This window comes from Anser anser, assembly GCF_964211835.1.
Source record: "Anser anser genome assembly, chromosome: 4".
NCBI classification, from domain to species: domain Eukaryota; kingdom Metazoa; phylum Chordata; class Aves; order Anseriformes; family Anatidae; genus Anser; species Anser anser.
In genome coordinates, this window is record NC_139724.1 from 65,694,240 (window position 1) to 65,713,216 (window position 18,977).

Consider the following 18,977-nt stretch of genomic DNA (forward strand, 5'->3'; position numbering starts at 1 on the left):
AACTAAACAACTCAGTCTATTTGTTGTTTAATCTCTGCATTTTTTTTGTTTGTTTGATATTTTTGTTTTGCCTTCCCCATACCTTTTCTTTTTTTTGGCTGTTTTCTTTCAAATGACATGAAATCAGGTAACCTGAAAGACCTACCATTGTTTTAAATTACAACAAAATATTTTTTTTTAATATTTCCTTCAGGAAACTGTTGATTTCACCAACCACAAGCTTTTCATTTCTAGATCAGTGTTTGAAGTCTAGGCAAGATTAATAGAAAACGGAAGTGACATCCTGTTTGCAAGTTTGTAGCAGTACATCTAAAACGTTTTGGAGATTACTCTGGATTTCAAACTTTAGAGCACATACCATCACCACATGCTTTGCAGTCTTCACAGAATCATCACATAATGTCTTGGTTTGGAAGGGACCTTAAAGGCCATCTAATTCCAACCCCCCTGCCATGGGCAGGGATGTCACCCACCAGACCAGGTTGCCCAGGACCTCATCCAACCTGGCCTTGAACATCTCCAGGGATGGGGCATCCATAGCTTCTCTGGGCAACCTGTTCCAGGTTCCTGTCCTTGCCATCCTCTGAGTGAAGAATTTCCACATAACATCTAATCTAAATCTACACTCTTTTAGTTTAAGATCATTCCCCCTTTTCCTATCACTGTCTGCCCAAGCAAAAAGTTGCACTCTGTCTTTTTTATAAGCCCCCTTTAAGTACTGAAAGGCTGCAATGAGGTCTCCCCGGAGCCTTCCTTTCTGCAGGCTGAACATCCCCAGCTCTCTCAGCCTTTCTCCATAGGACAGGTGCTCCAGCCCTCTGATCATCTTTGTGGCCCTCCTCTGGACCTGCTGTAACAGCTCCAAATTCTTCCTGTGCTGAGGGCCCCAGACCTGGCTGTAGCACTCCAAGTGGGGCCTCACAAGGGCAGAGCAGAAGGGGAAAATCCCCTCCCTTCACCTGCAGGCCACTCTGCTGTTGTAGCCCAGGATGCAGTTGGCCTTCTGGGCTGCTGGCTCATGTTCAGCTTTTCATCCACCAGAACCCCCAAATCCCTCTCAGTGAGTACTTCTCCCAGTCTCATATCTGTGATTGCCCTGACACGAGTGCAGCACCTTGCACTCGGACTTGTTGAAATTTATTAGGTTCACGTGGGCCTAATTTTCTAGTTTGCCCAGGTCCCTTTGGGTGACATCCTTTCCTTTTGTTGTATCAGCTGCATAACTCAGCTTGGTGTCATCTGCCAACTTGCTGAGGGTGCACTCGATCCCATTGTCTATGTCACTGATAAGGCTCTTAAACTGTACTGGTACCAAGATAGAACCCTGAGGAACACCACTCACCACCAGGCTCCACCTGGACATAGAGTCATTGATCTCTGGTGTGGCCATTCAGCCAATTCCTTACCCACCAAATAGTCCACCCTTCAAATGCATCTCTCTCCAGTTTAGAGAAAGGATGTCACGTGGGACTGTTTCAAAGACATTATAGAAGTCCAGGTAGATGAAATCAGTCATTCTTCCCTTGTCAGCTGATGCAGTCTCTCTAACATAGAAGGCCACCAGATTGACCAGGCATGATTTGTCCTTGGTGAAGCTGTGGTAGCTGTCGTGGATCACCTCCTTGTCTTGCATGTGCCTTGATACTGCTTCCAGTAGGATCTGTTCCATGATCTTGCCAGGCACAGAGCTGAGGCTGACCGGTTGCCAGTCCCCATGGGTCCTCCTTTCTAACCTTTTTAAAAATTGGAGTGATGTTTCCCTTTTTCCAGTCACCAGGGACTTCACCTGACTGCCAGGACTTTTCAAATATGATGGAGAGAGGCGTGACTACTCCATCAGCCAATTCATTCAGGACACAAAGATGCATGTCATCAGGCCCCTTGGACTTGGATTTGTTCATTTTCATCAGGTGGTCTCGAACCTGCTCTTTGCTTACAGTGGGAGGGACTTCGCTTCCCCAGTCCTCATCTACAGATTCAGGGAAATGAGAGACACGGGAAGCCTGATTGGCAGTGAAATCAGAGGCAAAGAAGTTGTTGAGTACCTTCAGCCTTCTCCATGTCTGTTGTTAGCGTTCTCCCTTCTCGCTTATCAGAGGGGTACACTCTCCTTGACCTTTATTTGCTGACCAATGTACATATAGAATTTCTTGTTATTCTTTGCATCCCTTGCCATGTTCAGTTCCATCTGTGCCTTGGCTTTCCTGATTGCATCCCTACACATCTGGATGGCAAATGATGCATGTAAACATAAATATTATTTTACACCTATAATGAGCTGCAGATTATTTGAATTTTAAACTGCTTTCATTCTGGAGATAGGCTATTTATTGCTATTATTTTCTTCATGAGTATTCAAGCCCCAGGACAAATTTTAACATGTGGGAGCTCTGACTAGCTTCCAACTGCACTGGACTATACCAAAGACTCACTGAATACACATATATAGTCCCTTTCCAAGTCCCTTTTATATCTTTCATGAACTTCCTTGCAGCTAAACGGAGGAGGGAAAAGAACAATGGGCAATTAGATACATTATGTTTCATAGACTCACAAACTAATTCAGGTTGGAAGGAACGCCCAGAGGCCTCTAGTCCACAATTCCGCTCACTACAGGGTCAGTTGTATCTGACCTGGTTGTTTGGCTTTTATCTAGTCAGGTCTTGAAAACCTCCAAGGATGGAGACTGTACAACCTTTTCATTTCTGAGTTTAGAAAATCACTTCTACCCCACCTAGTAATACCAGAAAGGAACATGGATAGAAGCAGTGATTTAAACTGAAAATACTTGAATCTTAGTCCTTTATAATCATTGTGAGCCTTTCAAGTGAGCTCAGGGGACTCTGATTGGCATATGCAGTGAATATGAGTTGAGCAACACTCATGGATTTTCTGCATGTAGAGGGAATGTCTTAAAGCAGTGAATGTCCCCTCAGTCTAGACATTATAGAAGATACAAATAGATTATTAATCATTCTTTATTACTTAGAAAGTATATAGAGCACCTTAATGTGCTTTCAGGCAGCTTTATTTGACATTTCTAGCTGGGCAATTGAAGAAAGCTATAAAACGTTTCACAGGCAGTAGCAACAAGTGGAATGATTTTTTTTTTCAAATATTTTTCTCATCTGTCTTCAACTGTGAGGTTTTGGGTCAGCTGTTATATTAGTTATACTTGGTCCTGTCACTGAGTGAAGACTTTGAAGGCCTCTTTAATTCCATTTCTATGAGTGTCTGACTTTTCCAAGTATAAAAAAAAAGAGCTGGAGTAGCAACAGTACAGACTGGGAAAGTTGTGGTTATGAAATCAGTGTCAACGACAGCTATCAGTGAAAGGTTTGAAGGCAGCCCAGGGCTCTTCTGAATCTTTAACGTAAGTTAATTTTCTATTTGCAAAAGTCATTAGGTTTCTCTTGTGAGCTAGTTCATGATACTTGGATTATGAAACAAGTCTTTCTATTCATCCTCTCAGCTGGGGATATGCATAGCAGGAAAACCCTGAAGTTAAAGCACTGGATTTCACATACTGCTTGTGCATGTTTGAACATGCTTGCTAACATGGGAAATGTTCTGAAAATTTGATGCGTAGTCAAAACAGAATTTCACTTATTTAACATTTTTGAATTTAAACTGCTTAACTAAAGATTCTTTTATCTTTTAAATCCACCTTTGTATATAAACAGTGTTTTCACTATTTAAATGAATTTAACCAAAGTATTTATTTAAAGGAAATATCTGTCTTCTGGATAAAACTGCAGGCTCTCCGTTCTGAATATATCCAGCAACTATAATTGCAATGCTCCTAGACCTGCCAAGTCTTCACACTGAGTCTGTTGAATCCTCCCCACTGGCCACTGAAAGGTCTCAAAAGTGCTAAGTCGTGGCTGTGGGCTTGTTCCCATACAGTGTGTGGAGATTTCAACAAGCTGCTTCTGGAGCTCTGATCTTCTAGCGCTGTGCAGAAAACTGGTGATAAGCACATCACAGACTGCTATTGGAAGGCACACAGGAACACTCTTCACTGTTAATCTGTGCTTTGCTTTCTCACTTGTCATGCGAATCCATGCATCTCCAGGCACGTGATCCGAAAACAGCAGTATCTTACATTTGGGGGGGAAAAAATACTTAGGAAACTTGTTCTCCTTCTGGCTTAAGTTAGCCCATGACATTTGCTTGCTGTAAAAGCAGTTTAAAATAGGTTGAGATCTGAGACATTGTTATGAGTCTATCAAAGTTGCCTCAGAGAGGGATGAGTCTATCAAGTTGCCACTGCAAGGTGATACACCCTGCTGTACATGCCCCCAGCTGCAGTCCTGCCTCGGAGCAAAATGAGCAAAACCAGTAGCGGAAAAGATCCTTTAGGTAGGAAAGGCTCTATGGTCTGTGTGCATTTGTACCAAGTATAAGCTACTGCCTGAGTTAGTCACAGAAAGACAAGTACTGATCTAATTTTACTGCTCAACATTCTGAATGTTGCAGATACAACTGCACGTAGAATATATTTGGTGTTATATGCAGTCGTCAAGCGGATTTGTCAATGTCTTTTCTGGTGGCAATAAAAATATATAGTCTATGTTATGGTGCAAAACCATAGCACATATTCATATTGTTCAAACTCTTCTTAAAAAAAACATTGAAAAATCATGGGCTTGTAATGACCAATCCCTGGGAACGGCATTGCTATAGACATGACAGTAGCTCTTAAAGCTGAATTTCTCCTTTTCCTCAGTTTTATTCTCAATGAAGTACTAGTGATTTTACCATTCCAATTCTATTTGTTTGTTTGTTTGTTTGTTTCTTTAAGTTGGGGAAAACAGTTTGAAGTGACGTTGTACATATCACTGATATTATTAAGCCACAGAGAGATCCTAATGTACCTGGCTGTGACTTCATTATTTTTACCCATGTGAGAAGTGCAGAGTCCATTTTATTCCATTTATGGGAACACTGGACAAAACTTGTTAGTGAAGTCTAAGTATATATATGTACATATTTCAGTCAGGAGAGGTTTTACTGAAAAATGTTTAAATTGGAATAATCAAGTCATCTCTTGGCTAAAATAAGATACACAGTTAGAAAGAAGTCTTTGGAATTCATTTGCAGGCTCATTTGTTGGATTATTTTGACAGTTTGCAGTGCCTCTCTTTTGAGATCAGTGGAGAAATTAGCTAAAGGGGCTAAATGTTTTGCTCAAGGTGGACCAATGCATCTCCCCTTCTGGCAGTGCCACAGCAAGAACACTGCTCCAAAATCACATTAGGTGCAAGGTGCAGTGAGAAGGCAATGCCATGTACGAGCTCCACAACACACTCACCAAGCCACAGGGTGAGCCAAATGAGGGAGCATACCAGGCTGGCAAAAGGAAGAGATGAGTTTCCCCAGAATTTCTCCATGCCAAGAGGAATTCTGGCCCAAGAAAGAGGGTGTGAATTCCCAGCAGTGGTGGGGAAAAGCTGTCTCCATCCCTTTTGAGAGCAGCCTGAATGTAGGTCAACTTAAAATGATCCTGAAGGAGATGCTCTCAAAGGCAATGCATTTTCCTTGTGCCAAGAATTGCGGAGTTAAGCTGATGTTTTGCACATCATGATCTCCACCCTTTCTTAGACCCACTCCTTCCCCCAGATGCTACCTGCCATTATAGACAACTAAGGGGGGATTCAAGGGCTAAAAGGGGATCTGCTAGACCTACCCAGGCAGTATAAGATAGCTAGCTGGACTCTACAATATGTGAGTGATCATGTCCATGAGCATGGCAGATTAGTGGGGTCTGGCAGAAAGGTTAGACCACTGATGTTTCCAATTAAGTGATTTCTTGGGTCTGTCAAACGCAGAGTCCCTGAGGCAATCAGGCACCTCCAAGATGCAAATCTTCCATTTCATTGTTCTGACTGCTATAAAGAATAAGGTATATAATCTTGAAAACCAAATCCATGTCAATGCTAACCATATGAAAACAAAACCACATGAAATGGAAACCTAGAAAGCCTCTTTAGTATGCATGTTTTTTCAGGCCAGTAAAAAGATGTAGATAAAAATCATTTGCCTTTTTGCATGACATGGTTTTCATTGGTTTTATAATAATTTAAATGACTTGGCCCACATAACCAGATGGGAAAACCTTTAAAATTGCAGATCTTCTTTTGGTATGAAATATAATGTATTCATTTCCTTATTTTACAGGGATATCAAACCTGACAACATACTACTGGATGAGCACGGTAAGTGAATTTTGACTGTTTTCTCTCAGACATCTCTAATTCGTGAGCTCTCTGTAACGTGGTGGCTCATGCTTTGTGAAAGCCTGAGATGATGGATTCCAATCTAAATCTGGATGTTCTCTGCATGTTCCTCTGTCCATCTTGGGCCTTTTGTAATATCCCTTCCTATTGAAAACAAACAAAAAAAATGCTGATCTGACACTTGAAAGACCTGAACATGAAGGAATTTAATATGACTGGACATCACAAGGGACATCTGTCAAAACAAAGTTAATATTTTAATAACACGATTAAAGTAAGTCACTGCAATCACTGTTCAGGGACCTTCCAGTAGAACAGTACCAAACATTTATTTTCTCTTCTTCTGAACTCCTGAAGGGCTAGAAAATTTCAAGTAACAAATTATTTCTCATGTAGGTATCTGAAATTATTTTCCTGAATTTAAATATGGAATTTGGAAATGTGCGTCTAAAGTCTGTAAAATTTTTAAGGTTCCATATATTGTTTTGGCACAAATGATGCCAAAAAATGACTAGGCAACATAATCAGCTTTGAAGTTTAAACACTAATTCCATGATCTCAAGCTAAAAATGTGGGGTATGAGTACGTGGTATGAAATACTATTTTTTTTCAATGTAAACCTTACACATATAGGCAATATATGAAGCATTTTTCTAAAATGTCATGCATCTTTTTGCAACTATTCATAACAAGGACATGAGAAAATAAAAATAAAGAAAATATTAACCTTGTATCAGTTAGAAAAGAAATACAAGGGGAAGAAAATATGGAAAAAAGATATGTGTTTTTGCTGCTGTGGGAAAGCCTTGTTTTGCTTTGTACACCTCAGAAATTGATTAAGAACAGTTAATCTCTGAGAAAATACAGACTTGAAATGATGCCAAAGTTACCATTATTTTTCAAAATCTATTGCAGAGCTGCTGGGTATACAAGTTAAAATTGATTAAAGAGGTAACACTGCAAACAGCTGGAGTTTGTCCCTGGGAATATTGAAGCCAATAAAGCTAAATCATATTTGAGTTTTAAACCATCTAGGACTTTGGGTATTCAGTGTTTCAGACTCGTAAGCGTTAATGTTCCCTAGACACAAATATCAGCAAATAAGCATGAAATAGAAATCTCTTGTCTTTAAGTCCTGGGTGAATTAAAGATGTCAAAGGCAACGTGAAACGACTGAGAGTGCTAAATCTCTGATTGACAGACTTTGAAGTACTGTTACCCTTATCTCTCCTTGCCCCTTATCAAGGTCAATTACAGCATAAAATCAGCCTCTTGGAAGAGTTTTCCTATGGGAGCTCAAGTATTGTAGAGAAGAAGCAACACCAGAGTCAGTAATATGCTGCAAAATCATTTTTTTGGTGACTATAAAATGATCAGCAAAGTTATCTATAGAGAGTTTGGAAATTTGGGGATGGATAGCCCCTTTTTTTGCATACTGCTGCTCCCTCATAGCACACGTGCAGACAAGTGATGAAATAACCATGCTTCTCCTGGCTTGCAGATAGGCCTTGGTTGGCACCATTAATCAGTTCACAGATCCTTGGCTCACAAACAAGTTACGTGACTGGGAAATGTAGTTCTCCCAACCTAGGTAAGAGTTCATGCACTCACTATATGATGTGACACCAATAGGACAGGCATCCATACCATGCTAGTCATCTTAGGCTTCTTTTATAGACAACAGAATGATGTAGGCACACTTAAATCTGATCTAAATCTGATTAAACATGATCTATTTTGGATGTCTGCACTAAACACTAGCATCTATTTCTTTTCAGTGAATAATACTTAGGAAGTTTTGTGTGGATAGCTCATAGATTCGCATTTAGCCAGATGAATCCTATCCTTGAAGTCCAAAAAAGCTTCAATTAAGCTGCAACATATCACAATAACGTATTTTTTTAAGGAACCATCAGCTTTCACTTAACAGAAAAATGTGCTCAATATATGCACTGTAAATATGGTAGGCTGTATAAGAAGCATAACACATTCACGTAATACAAGTCTAACCAGGTGCACAGGAACTTTATTTTAGCCTGTGGCCTCCAAGATGGTATAAGAGTTTCCTATATGCTTCACTGTACTCTTCATTCTTTCTTACAGTTTAAAAAACAATGGTGTTTACCCAAAAGTGTTATGGAATTGGATACGCACAAAATTTAGGACTGAGAGTTTGTCTCAGTAAATTAAATTTATTTGACCTCACTGAAGAAACCTGTTTTGGCTGAAGTCCTTTCACGTTGCCTTACATCTTCAAGCCATTACAGAATCACAGAATCACATTACGCTGACTGACTTTCATAGCTTACACTAAGATCATAGATATTTCTGGTTGTTAAAACCAGTTGCTCTACAGTTTATCTGTATGGCTTAGGAAACCTACCTCAGGAATACGAAAGTAGTAAAACCAGGAGATTTTTCTCAATCCATAAAAATGGTTAATCTAAACTTCAAAGCAAAAAGCATGAAATATATGCATCTTGTTCAAAATCATTATATCAGACCAAGCCTGAATTTTCCCATATACTTTTCAGCAAAGCCACATCTCAACATTGCTGAGCAGACGTTCTGTTGCATCGATGGATATAAATGTTTGATGATCACAAGACACGTAATGCTATATGAGAACTGGGAAAACAGATGCTTAAAATAATGTTTCAGCCCCTACCAGAAGATGACCTCCTGCAGAGATTTACTCCCTCATAGAAGAGTCTTCCTTGAGTAGAGAGATTAGGAATGTTTTCAGTGTGCTGGAGCAGGAGCAGTGTGGTGTTTCATTTCAATTCTCTCTCTAAACCAGAATTAGACAAGGAAACAAATGCTGCCCATAAAGCTCTTCTGTTTTATTTGCCTATCTCCTATCTCAGAAAGCTCTCTTATAACTAACACTAATCTCTGAATTTAGTAGTAGTGCTCTGTTCTGCTAACATGCATCTGAAACAGTTATTCCGTGATAGCTGAAGGGACTAGCTTGTGGTTCAGGAGAGCTATTATTACTGTGTTGTACACAGAAAAGCGTTACAGAATTCTCATAATAACAGTATTCTGCTTCCCCCACTACTCCTTTCACTCTAATGGTTTAGATCAATATGTCTGAAATGACAGTGTTTAGAAATGAGCGCTGGCAAATCTCATCTATGTTGTATTTTTCTTGAATTGTCAAAGAAATTAAAGATGCCTTAAAATCTCTTAAGGGTCTATTAGCTATTATGTTATCTGAAGAGACATGGAATGGCTAAAACACAGGCAAAGAAGATATGGCAACCAGATTAGCACATTGTCTTTTTTTTCCAGAGATGATTACTTGCTATTTCTATAGCTACTTGGTAGTACCATTGATATTAACATTTCTGGTCATCCTGCAGAAATCATAAAGCTCTGCTCTAGGCATCCAGGTTTCACATTGTGCAGGGTGACCACACCATTGTTATGCTCTACTTACAGAAAATTTGCAAAGGTTTTATGTCCTCTTGGGCAAGCATTTCAAGGCATTATTTCACACAAACCTGTAAGGTCCCTGCATGGCTTACCAAGGAAGAATTCCCTGTAGGATCAGACACAGGATCTCAGCCAGCATTCTGTCACAGACAGTGGCAAAAGGAGATACTCATCACAGGGAGTGCCCTTTGCCACTTTTAGTCATCAAATGATTCAGCACTCCTTATTATCCACATTTTTAATAGTTTTTTTGTCTTTGTATATTCCTGTTAGAATCTGGATGGGCTTTTGTTAATGCATTCATCTACTTCCTATTTGAAGTTGCTGCTATTATTGCTCCAACCGCATGGAGAAACAAGTTCTAGAAGTTCACCATCCTTCATGAAAGAAAAGTTTTCTTTTATCTGTTTTGAAATGTTCCTTTCTAAAAACTGTCCCCTGCTTCTAAAATTGCAGAATTTGATTAATAATAGCTTACATTTACCTTATGCTCCATCTTCATGATATTAAAAAAAAAATGCAACCTCTTTTTATAGACTGGATTTTTGCATCTCTAGTGATAATTTTACTCAGTAATCATTTCTCATATGAGGGAGTAAGGCAGACTCAAGTTGGCATTTTTATGTGCCTTTTTATATATGATTATATTATTTTATGATCATCAAAGTTTTCCTTAAAACTCTATTTCCTTGGTTATATGAGAACCTCAGCTCTCATTTGAAAATTAACAGCAAGGTTGAAAAATACAGCCAACAAGCAATCTTGGCCTTAAAACCAGAAATAGGATGAAAAACAAAACAAAACAAACAAACAAAAAAAACCCAACAAAACCACTACACATAAATTCAATACTTTGAGCCCTGACTGCTAACTTCTGAACAGCATAACTGACAACATTGGCTCTGCATAAAGATGTCTGGGAGTCATAAAGTCTCCATTGAAGATGTACCTGGTGTGTCTGTAGTAGGGCTTATCCCCATAGTATCCACAGACAATATTCAGGGACTTTATATCATTTAACCCTCTGATGTTGATTAATAGTGTGTTCTGAACATAACTCTTTAACCTGAAGCTATCTGCACTTTGAAAATGTATTAGAAAGTTTTGCATGCCTACACAAGCCATTAAGCAGCCTACCCCTTTGAAACACACAGCCTTTCTGAACCCACCTATAGCAGGAACATCAGGTTTCTAACAGTCTCCCTGATGATAAGTGGCAGGCTGCCAAGTCATGCCAAGTTCACCAGGATACAAGCTGATGCTCTTGTACATGGTACAGATGAACCCAAAAAGATGTTTTTTAAATAGTTCATAGGGTTTGACCCTCTAAAGGCATACTGGATCTGAATTTGCTCCAAAACATTTCTATGCTGATACTTGCCATCAGCTCTGATGCATATTGAGCTGGCAGTATTAACTCTAGTCTGATATTTTTTTCTCTCTGCCCTCACATTCACCCCTTCAATTTCTTACCCTGGGAAATTCAATAAGGTTTGAAATCATGTACTTTTTTCTCTGCTAAATGTTAGTCAGCCAGCCTCAGCCACTTTCAGGACTTGTTTTAGTTGTAATTATGATTTTTTCTCATTTAATAAAAATTTAATAATAGTCAAAAATGAATAGTTGTTTGCCTTAGATATTGGGATTTGGAGAAGTGAGGTATATATGCCATTCGGTGCTTCTGAGATGCATGTATAAAGCTTCACAAAGTCACACACTGCTGTAGGTATTAACTTACAAATTCTCCCTCTGGATGAATGCAATTCTTAAAACAACTGCCATCGATATATATTGTGCTTAGAATGTATTTGTTGATATACATGAAATCTTATACAAGCCACTCTGCAGAGAACCAGAAGAATGTGGTCTTTTGAATTCTTATTACCAGCCTCTTATTACCAAAAGGGGTCATGCAGTCAGGGAGATTAAGCAATGAGCTCTTCCCCTGTGATATCTGAATTTAGTTAGTATTGCTGAACCTGCTGTGTGCTCCTGGACTTTATAGCCCTTAACAGCTAAACCCAAGTGGTACTGACGTACTGCCCAGTTCAGTACCTGACACCTGAGGAGAGAGTGAGGGTACTGGGCTTGGGTTTGGTTGTCGCTTATTGTTCAAGATAATATCCAGAAATGGAGATCAAGTACAAAGACGTGAAGCTCAGATGGGAAAATGTTCCCATGAACTGAAATCTTGGAAACAGTGTGAAGTAGCCAGTATTGTAGCATATTTACTGCAGCAATAGCTATCTTTCTTTTTCCTACATGCAACAGTCAAAGTAAAAATGTCTTAGAGGCTGATTAGAAAGACTCCTATAAAAAACTGGGGTCTTCTTGTCACCTGATATATTTACACCAGGAATAATAATAATAATAATAATAATAATAATAATAATAATAATAATAATAATATTATTATGTATTTATTATTTATTATTATAAAATATAATATAATGTATTATAATGATGTATTATTATTATTATTATTATTATTATTATTATTATTATTATTTTAAATACAAGTCCCTGGGCTCAGAGAAGTTGAAACTACTGAAAGTTGTGTGCAGACAGGCAGTACTCTGCTTCACCATCCCTCCAGCCCTCCTCCACTGCCAAAACTGCAGCAGGGTTGCACTGTGGGGGGGGAATGTTCCCCATCATCCCCTACTCTGGCTCCATCCCAGGATTTGTTCCCCATCAGCCCCTGCTCCAGCTTCATCCCAGACATAGCTTCTCTCCCTCCTCCAGCTCCCACCAAGTGCTGTTTGCTGTCCCCATGGCAGCACAGCCACCTACCTGCCCTCAGGACACCTTGCTTGTACTCCACAGTAAATTAGCAGCCCTCTGAGCCACTGAGGCAAAGGCTGTCTGCAGGCAGCCCGTGGGCCGTGGAAGAAAAAAGGTAGATTTTTTTTCCAGCGGCCACTTCCGCAGTGGTATAGATGTGGTTTTGCTGTGTGGTTCCATAAGCACAGGAGCAGAGCATTGCTGCTGTATCAGCAGCAGGATGCAGAGGAGCTCTGTAGGACCTACCCCTTACCCTGCAGAAGGCATTTTTTACAAAAAACATCAACCGGCATATATAACACTTCACGTGTGTGCTATTTTGGTTTTGTTAAATGAAAACAAATCTAATAAAAAGGATAGAAAACAATGCACTGCAGGAGAAGCAATTTTCATTGCAAATCAACTGTTTGGATCAGTCTGAACGGATATTATGTGATAGGTGTTTTGCAACAGGCTATCATGCTGGCACTCTAATAGGGAGAATCACTTACAATGGTGTCATTTAAATGACAGAACTTCATATTTATCTGTCAAAAAAAAAAAAAAGAGAGAGAGAGAAAAAAGAAAGTATTAGACTGCTGGGATCCTTATAGCTTTTCATTGTATGATGCACATGGAATTACTTAAAACATTGCTACCATGAGGTGGCTGTGTGTGGTTCAATTATCTTTTTCAAGAAGCTTTCTGCCATGGTATTTTACTGCAGGAATAATCTGCAGACATGTTCCTCACCAGCCATGAACTGCAGCCACCAGGAAGGAGAAACGTCTTTTTGAAACCTGAGGGCAGGCCAGGCTGTGCACGCTAATTTTTGTTATGGGAACCCAAATCCCTCCACCCTTTATGAAGAGATTGCTTAAATTTGCCCACAGTTTTTGCCTGCCTTCTGTGAATGTATTCTGGGAAGGGTGTCTTAGAAGGAAAGTGTCAACAAAATGTAAGAAGTTTTTGAGAAAACTGCAAAAAGCATGCAAACCACTTCATCAGTAATTTCTACTGTGTCTCCCATTTGAAGAAATTGGTTTAAGTTTGCCAGTGAGATGTGCCTTCTTATTTTTTAGTTTCAAAACCAGCTCAGACCTGGCCAAATAAGGGCACCCTGAATTTCAGTTCACACATGGGTGACTGCAGGCTTCTTAGAGGCTGGCTGACATTTCCTGCAGACTTCGAGGAGGACCTAGGTTAGACTGTCAGAGCAGCATAATCGTCTGTTAAGATTGCTGTTCCTCAGTCAGGCACTGGGGAAATGCTCAGTGTCAGGACCAAAAGCAAGTCATTTGTTACACTCTTTTCATCTTTGGCAGCAAATATGATAACAACCTCCTTTACTTAATAACCGCATCCTGCCCAAAGCCTGCTCCACGCTGTGGACTGAACGAGGTTGAGATCCTGATCAGAAAAAAAACCAAAAACAAACAAAAAAAACCACAGAGGAACCTGTCATTCAAGACTCTAGCTAAAGATGAGATGTCTTAATCCTGATCTGAGTTGATCTGAGTGCATGGTTAAGCTGAGGAAGGGAGCACCTTTCTCTGTACTCCGCCTTCCACAATGGCATTGCCAATGAATGTCTGCATCTCTCCACGGAATGAAATTAGCCCTTAGAAGATGCAAAATCTACCAGCAGACTTATCAGGCTAAAAGTCTGCAGATACATTTTCAGGCTGGATTTGCATTTATTTACCTGCTTAGGGCAAGTCAGGATTAGCAACTATTGCCTCACTGTGGTGGAGTAATTTAACCTACACTTGTCATAAACTACCCTAGGGAAAAAATAATGATGGCAGGTTGGGGCTATCCAACCTGATTAGCTGAGTTTAAATCAGCTGTCTTGCTGGTCAGGCAGCAAGTCCACGGGCTGCCTTGTGTCACATATCTTTCATCTAGTAATCTGCTGTCAAATGAGGGATCATTTGGGACCTGCTGTTGTTGCACACATGCTCTTCTGCTACCATGAATCTAATTTTGTAGTTATTGTACTATAAAAATACCCTTTTTCTTCTCAGCTCCCTTTTTGCCCTGAGGAGACTGTGAAAAGCTGGGCTGATTGTAACCCAAAGTGGATGTGATGGCAGACAGGTGTCACGAGTACTTGAGATTGTGAGGGATAGCTCTAGTTAGAGATAAGGTGAGGGAGATTTCACACACCATTACAGCAAATTCAGTGCTGCTCCTGCACATTACTGCTCTGAAAAGACAGTTACTGTCCTTGCTGTTCACAGCAGGAGGAGGTTCAGGGGTGACCAACACATAAGGTTCAGCATGCAAGCAAATAATGGGAAAAACACAAGAAAAGAAGCATGACATCATTTTGTTGTCATTACAATTTTTCTAGCTATGAACAATGTTTAATAGTAATTCGTTTAATTTGACAATTTATTTTATTTCTATTGTCTCTTAAACACTGACTAAAGCAAGGAATGTTTGTACGATATGCTATTTTGACTTCTGTTTTTATTGCATGTAATTGCAGGACATGTTCATATCACTGACTTCAACATTGCAACCATAGTGAAAGGCTCAGAAAAAGCTTCTTCTATGGCTGGCACAAAACCTTATATGGGTAAGTTTTCAAGACAATTTAAAAGATAAAAGAAATTTCATGTGTTAATGTGGACTAATGGTATTTTAAAAGGGTTTAAACATGTAAAACCACATAATAAATAATAAATATGATTTATTTATTTATTTTTATAACATCTGTGTATTGACAATAGAAAATATCAGAGAGGAAGGAATTGGACAGGACTGAGTCTCTACAGTGCTTTTAGTCAGGTTCTGCTTGGTTTTGTGAAGCAAATTCAGGAGAGGCTCAGCTGTTATTTTGTGCAAACCCCCACAGCTGGAGACAAGAATACATGATTATGTTTGTACTGCTCTGGCTATGATCTAGCAGAGAACATGTCATGTCAGTTAAAAAGAATCTAGGCACATCTTTAATTGCATTGCTTTGTTGAATTCCTCAAAAAATTTTCTGCTTAATTACAGTCCTAGGTAACTACCCACTTAAGTGTTTGACCTGTGATGTTAAGGGGCATTTTATACATTTTAATAGCGTATTTTAAATGCATAGATTGAAGGCTGGGAGAGTAAAATGCAGTTCATCTGTCGCTGTGTCTAAAAGTTAAGCATCTTGGATAAGTTAATGATTCAAACTTCCCCTGGAGCTGAAGGACAGAAGGCATCTCCTAAAGATCATTTGTCCCACCAAATTGTCCACTAGCTTCCATGACTAAGAATAGGAGTGATTTATCCTACCTGTGACTTCCTACACATCTGCTGTCTTAATTTTCTTTATACAGAATTGTTGTAACATGAGGAGATGGCTAGCTAGAAACTAAACATATTTTGGTTCTATAAAACAGATACATGTGTCTACAAGAGACTTTCTCTAACAGGCATGCTCAGAGCACATGTAAAAACCACGCAATGGCAAAATATCAGAAAATTACCGTATTCTGAAAATGTCATTCAGGGAAATGAAGGTCACTGTGCTACCTCGCTTCTGCATAATAACATAGAGTAAAAGTGTTTGCCCAAGAAATCGGAATTAATCCATTATGCATTTTCACAGCAAAAAATACACTGTGTAAACCTGCAAGTAGATGAAGCAGGCAGTCATCTTCAGGACACCTCCGTACCAGCTGTGAATGTGTCAGAGCAGTCCCAGGCACTGGAGCAGACTTGTATTTTTCAGAAATAGTTCTCCTGTTTGGGGGATTAATAGGATACAACAGCATACATTTGACCAGAATGGGCCACTTTCCCCTGTGCCCGGAGTGCTGACCTGACGCTGGGCAGCTTACTTCTACAAATGTACTCAAAACATGCCAAGAAATATTTTATGTAGTCCTGACTCAAGCATTTAAGTGATGCAGAGGAACAAGACTTCAGACAAATTTTCTGTGTTTTGCACTGGTTAGCTCTAGCTGAGTGTCTGGTGTCCTTTACTTGGAAGAGATGGCCAACATGGCATGGGCATCATATATAGAATGTGAGGAGACCAGATCTGGGTCCTGTGCTTCCTCTTGTGGCCAGTACCTGAGTGTTTGATGCTGCACCACAGGTTCCCTACTGCATGTGGTGAAATGAGAGGGGGAGAGATGCTGCAACCTCACTTACATCAACGGCTTTAATTTTAAAGAATTCACTTGAGTGGTTTTGCCAGTATGTGATGGTTTTATTCATGGAAAAGAAACAAAAAAATAAACATTCAGAAAACAAGCAATTTTTCTCTGTAAGTAATTTGACCTTACCCCCAACATGTACGGACAAATAGCCATACAATTTACATGTTCAACTGATTACACTCACTGAAATGCCTTTACACGCACAATGAGAGGAATATTAAAAAATTCCAAAATTTTAAGGATTGTAGTTTTGCATTTCTATGAAAAGTTTGTCTCAGGGTTCACGCATTCTGCTTAAATAGCTACCTACAATCTTCTAGTAGATATAGTCATTAGATGTGCAAATTCTTATTACATAGATTATTCAAAAATACTCTTGAAAAACAGACATTTTGCAGGAGCTCAGATTCAGAAGAGACATTTTCCACATTTAAATGTGATGATGACAGCAGGCATAACAATAGAGTCTTTTCTGAGATTTAATTTGGTAGTCGATTAAATGACTGTTTTAATGGCCTTACATTTTTAATCTTGAAGCGGTTGCACAGTTTTACATTAGAAAGCATAATTATTATGAAAGCAGAAGAAATCTGAGTACTTGCTTAGGGGTCAGTTAGCATTTTAGCATCTGTCTGTCACTGTCTGAATGTGTGTAATGAAGGGATCGTCTGGCTGCTAATGATCAGAGGCAGATTAGTTAAAGCAGCTGTACAAAAATGTGAGTATTCTTCAAAGATTCTGCTGAGAGTTAACAGGAAACTTAACATTTTTTGGAGCATCTTTCAGCCCATCTTTATTCATAGGTGAATACCACCTTTTTGTTCATTACTGGCCTTTGTTTGCAGACTTTTCTCATGAGAGAAAAAGAAAAAGCTAATTTTTAACAACAGAAAGCATAAAATTTTTTAACAAGTGCTAAGCAAAGTAATTTGTTATTTTAGAGATAAAATTACAAGAAATGACTCCATCCTTTTTGAATTCCAAGTCTCTAACCCCACCCTAAGGAGGAGGAGTAACCTGTTCTTTTTTGAGTTGACATTTGCGAAGAGATGGTACAAGGCAGGGAAATGTTGGGATTCATCTTAAGACAAGTGTCTATTCAATGCAGAAACTCGCAAACCCCATCCATCCTGCCTAAATTCCACTTACATCCCTCTCCATGGTATTGCCCATTTGCTAGAAAATTCAGGAGTTCTTGTACCCAGTAGGAAATGCTAGTCTCTGGCATAGCTATGTCCTTACAAACTTGTTTTGTAATCACCTCCCCAGCTTAGCATTGTGACAAATAGTTTCTCTGACCTAAGTCTGAAGTGCCACAATAGCTGAGCCAGGGTTGCCACTATCTTCTCCTCTCATTCATTCTCCTTCTTCACCTGTGTTCCTCGCTGCCTCATCCTCTTCCTTCTTGATGGAGTCTGTCAGAAACCTTCACTGAGCCAATGCAACTCATTATGGCAGAATGCTATCTCCTTTTTCCTAGCAGCAGCTGTGGTGGGTTTTTTGCCTTTCCTGGGTGCTAAATGAGCTAGAGGAGTATTCCCATGAGATCCTGAGCCAATCCAAGGTGTTACAGAGCTGGAGAGGGGTAGAGATGAGAGTAAGAGCAAGACTTTACCTTCACAAGCTGCTGAGGTGTTATCTAGGTTCACCTAAGTTCATGGAGCCATTCTGTCCCTGAACCTTCCTCCCTCATATCCAACAATCTCACAACAAAAGAAACAGTAAAAGAAAAATGCTCTTTCCCTTTTTGTAGAGACTACAGTACCATCCACCAGCACACTTTCTCTCCTGTGCACCTTGCTCACCTGTTGGAAATGTAAAAATACTGCAGAAGTCACGGGTTCAGTCTCTGCTACTCAGAATGAATCAGAAGAGTCATCTTTGCATTTATTTGGAGCTGTGAGAAGGCAGGAAAGCTTTTAGAGCTGTTAACTTTCTCTGCTTCGTGTGAAAAGTGATGGGTGAGGATTTTCTGTTGCACAAGTTGGGTATCAAAGCATCAGCAAAGAGCCTGACAGATATGGTTAGACACTTGTAAATGTTGCTGTTTTCTCTAAAAGCATTGATTTCATTTTTTTTCCTCTTAATTTTGTGAATAATTATATCTTTAAGTGAAATGCTAAAAGTACTCTTCAACTGCAGTGTTCAAATTAGAAAAGCTTTGTTTTCAGTCAAGATGTTCATTTAAGTCCGTATGATTTCTGGCTTTAAGGCTGTATCCCAGACTTAAATGTGGATTTACATAAGCCATTTTAGACAATGACCAAAACAAGGGGAAAAAAAGGCATGGGGACTGTGGCACCATGTTTGGTGACAAGTTTTCATTATAGAATCATCTAGGTTGGAAAAGACCTTCAAGATCAAGTCCAACCATCAACCTGACCTA

At 39.5% G+C, this 18,977-nt stretch overlaps 1 protein-coding gene across 7 annotated transcripts in view; it reads left to right on the forward strand.

Moving 5' to 3' along the window:
* STK32B (serine/threonine kinase 32B) overlaps positions 1–18,977 on the forward strand; it is a 175,333-nt gene that overhangs the window by 114,125 nt on the left and 42,231 nt on the right. For all 7 annotated transcript variants that reach the window (XM_083834983.1, XM_083834979.1, XM_083834977.1 and 4 more), the window contains exons 5-6: positions 6,181–6,218; positions 14,935–15,024. In XM_083834983.1, coding sequence (XP_083691109.1) covers positions 6,181–6,218; positions 14,935–15,024 — 128 coding nt within the window. The remainder of the gene's footprint in view (positions 1–6,180; positions 6,219–14,934; positions 15,025–18,977) is intronic.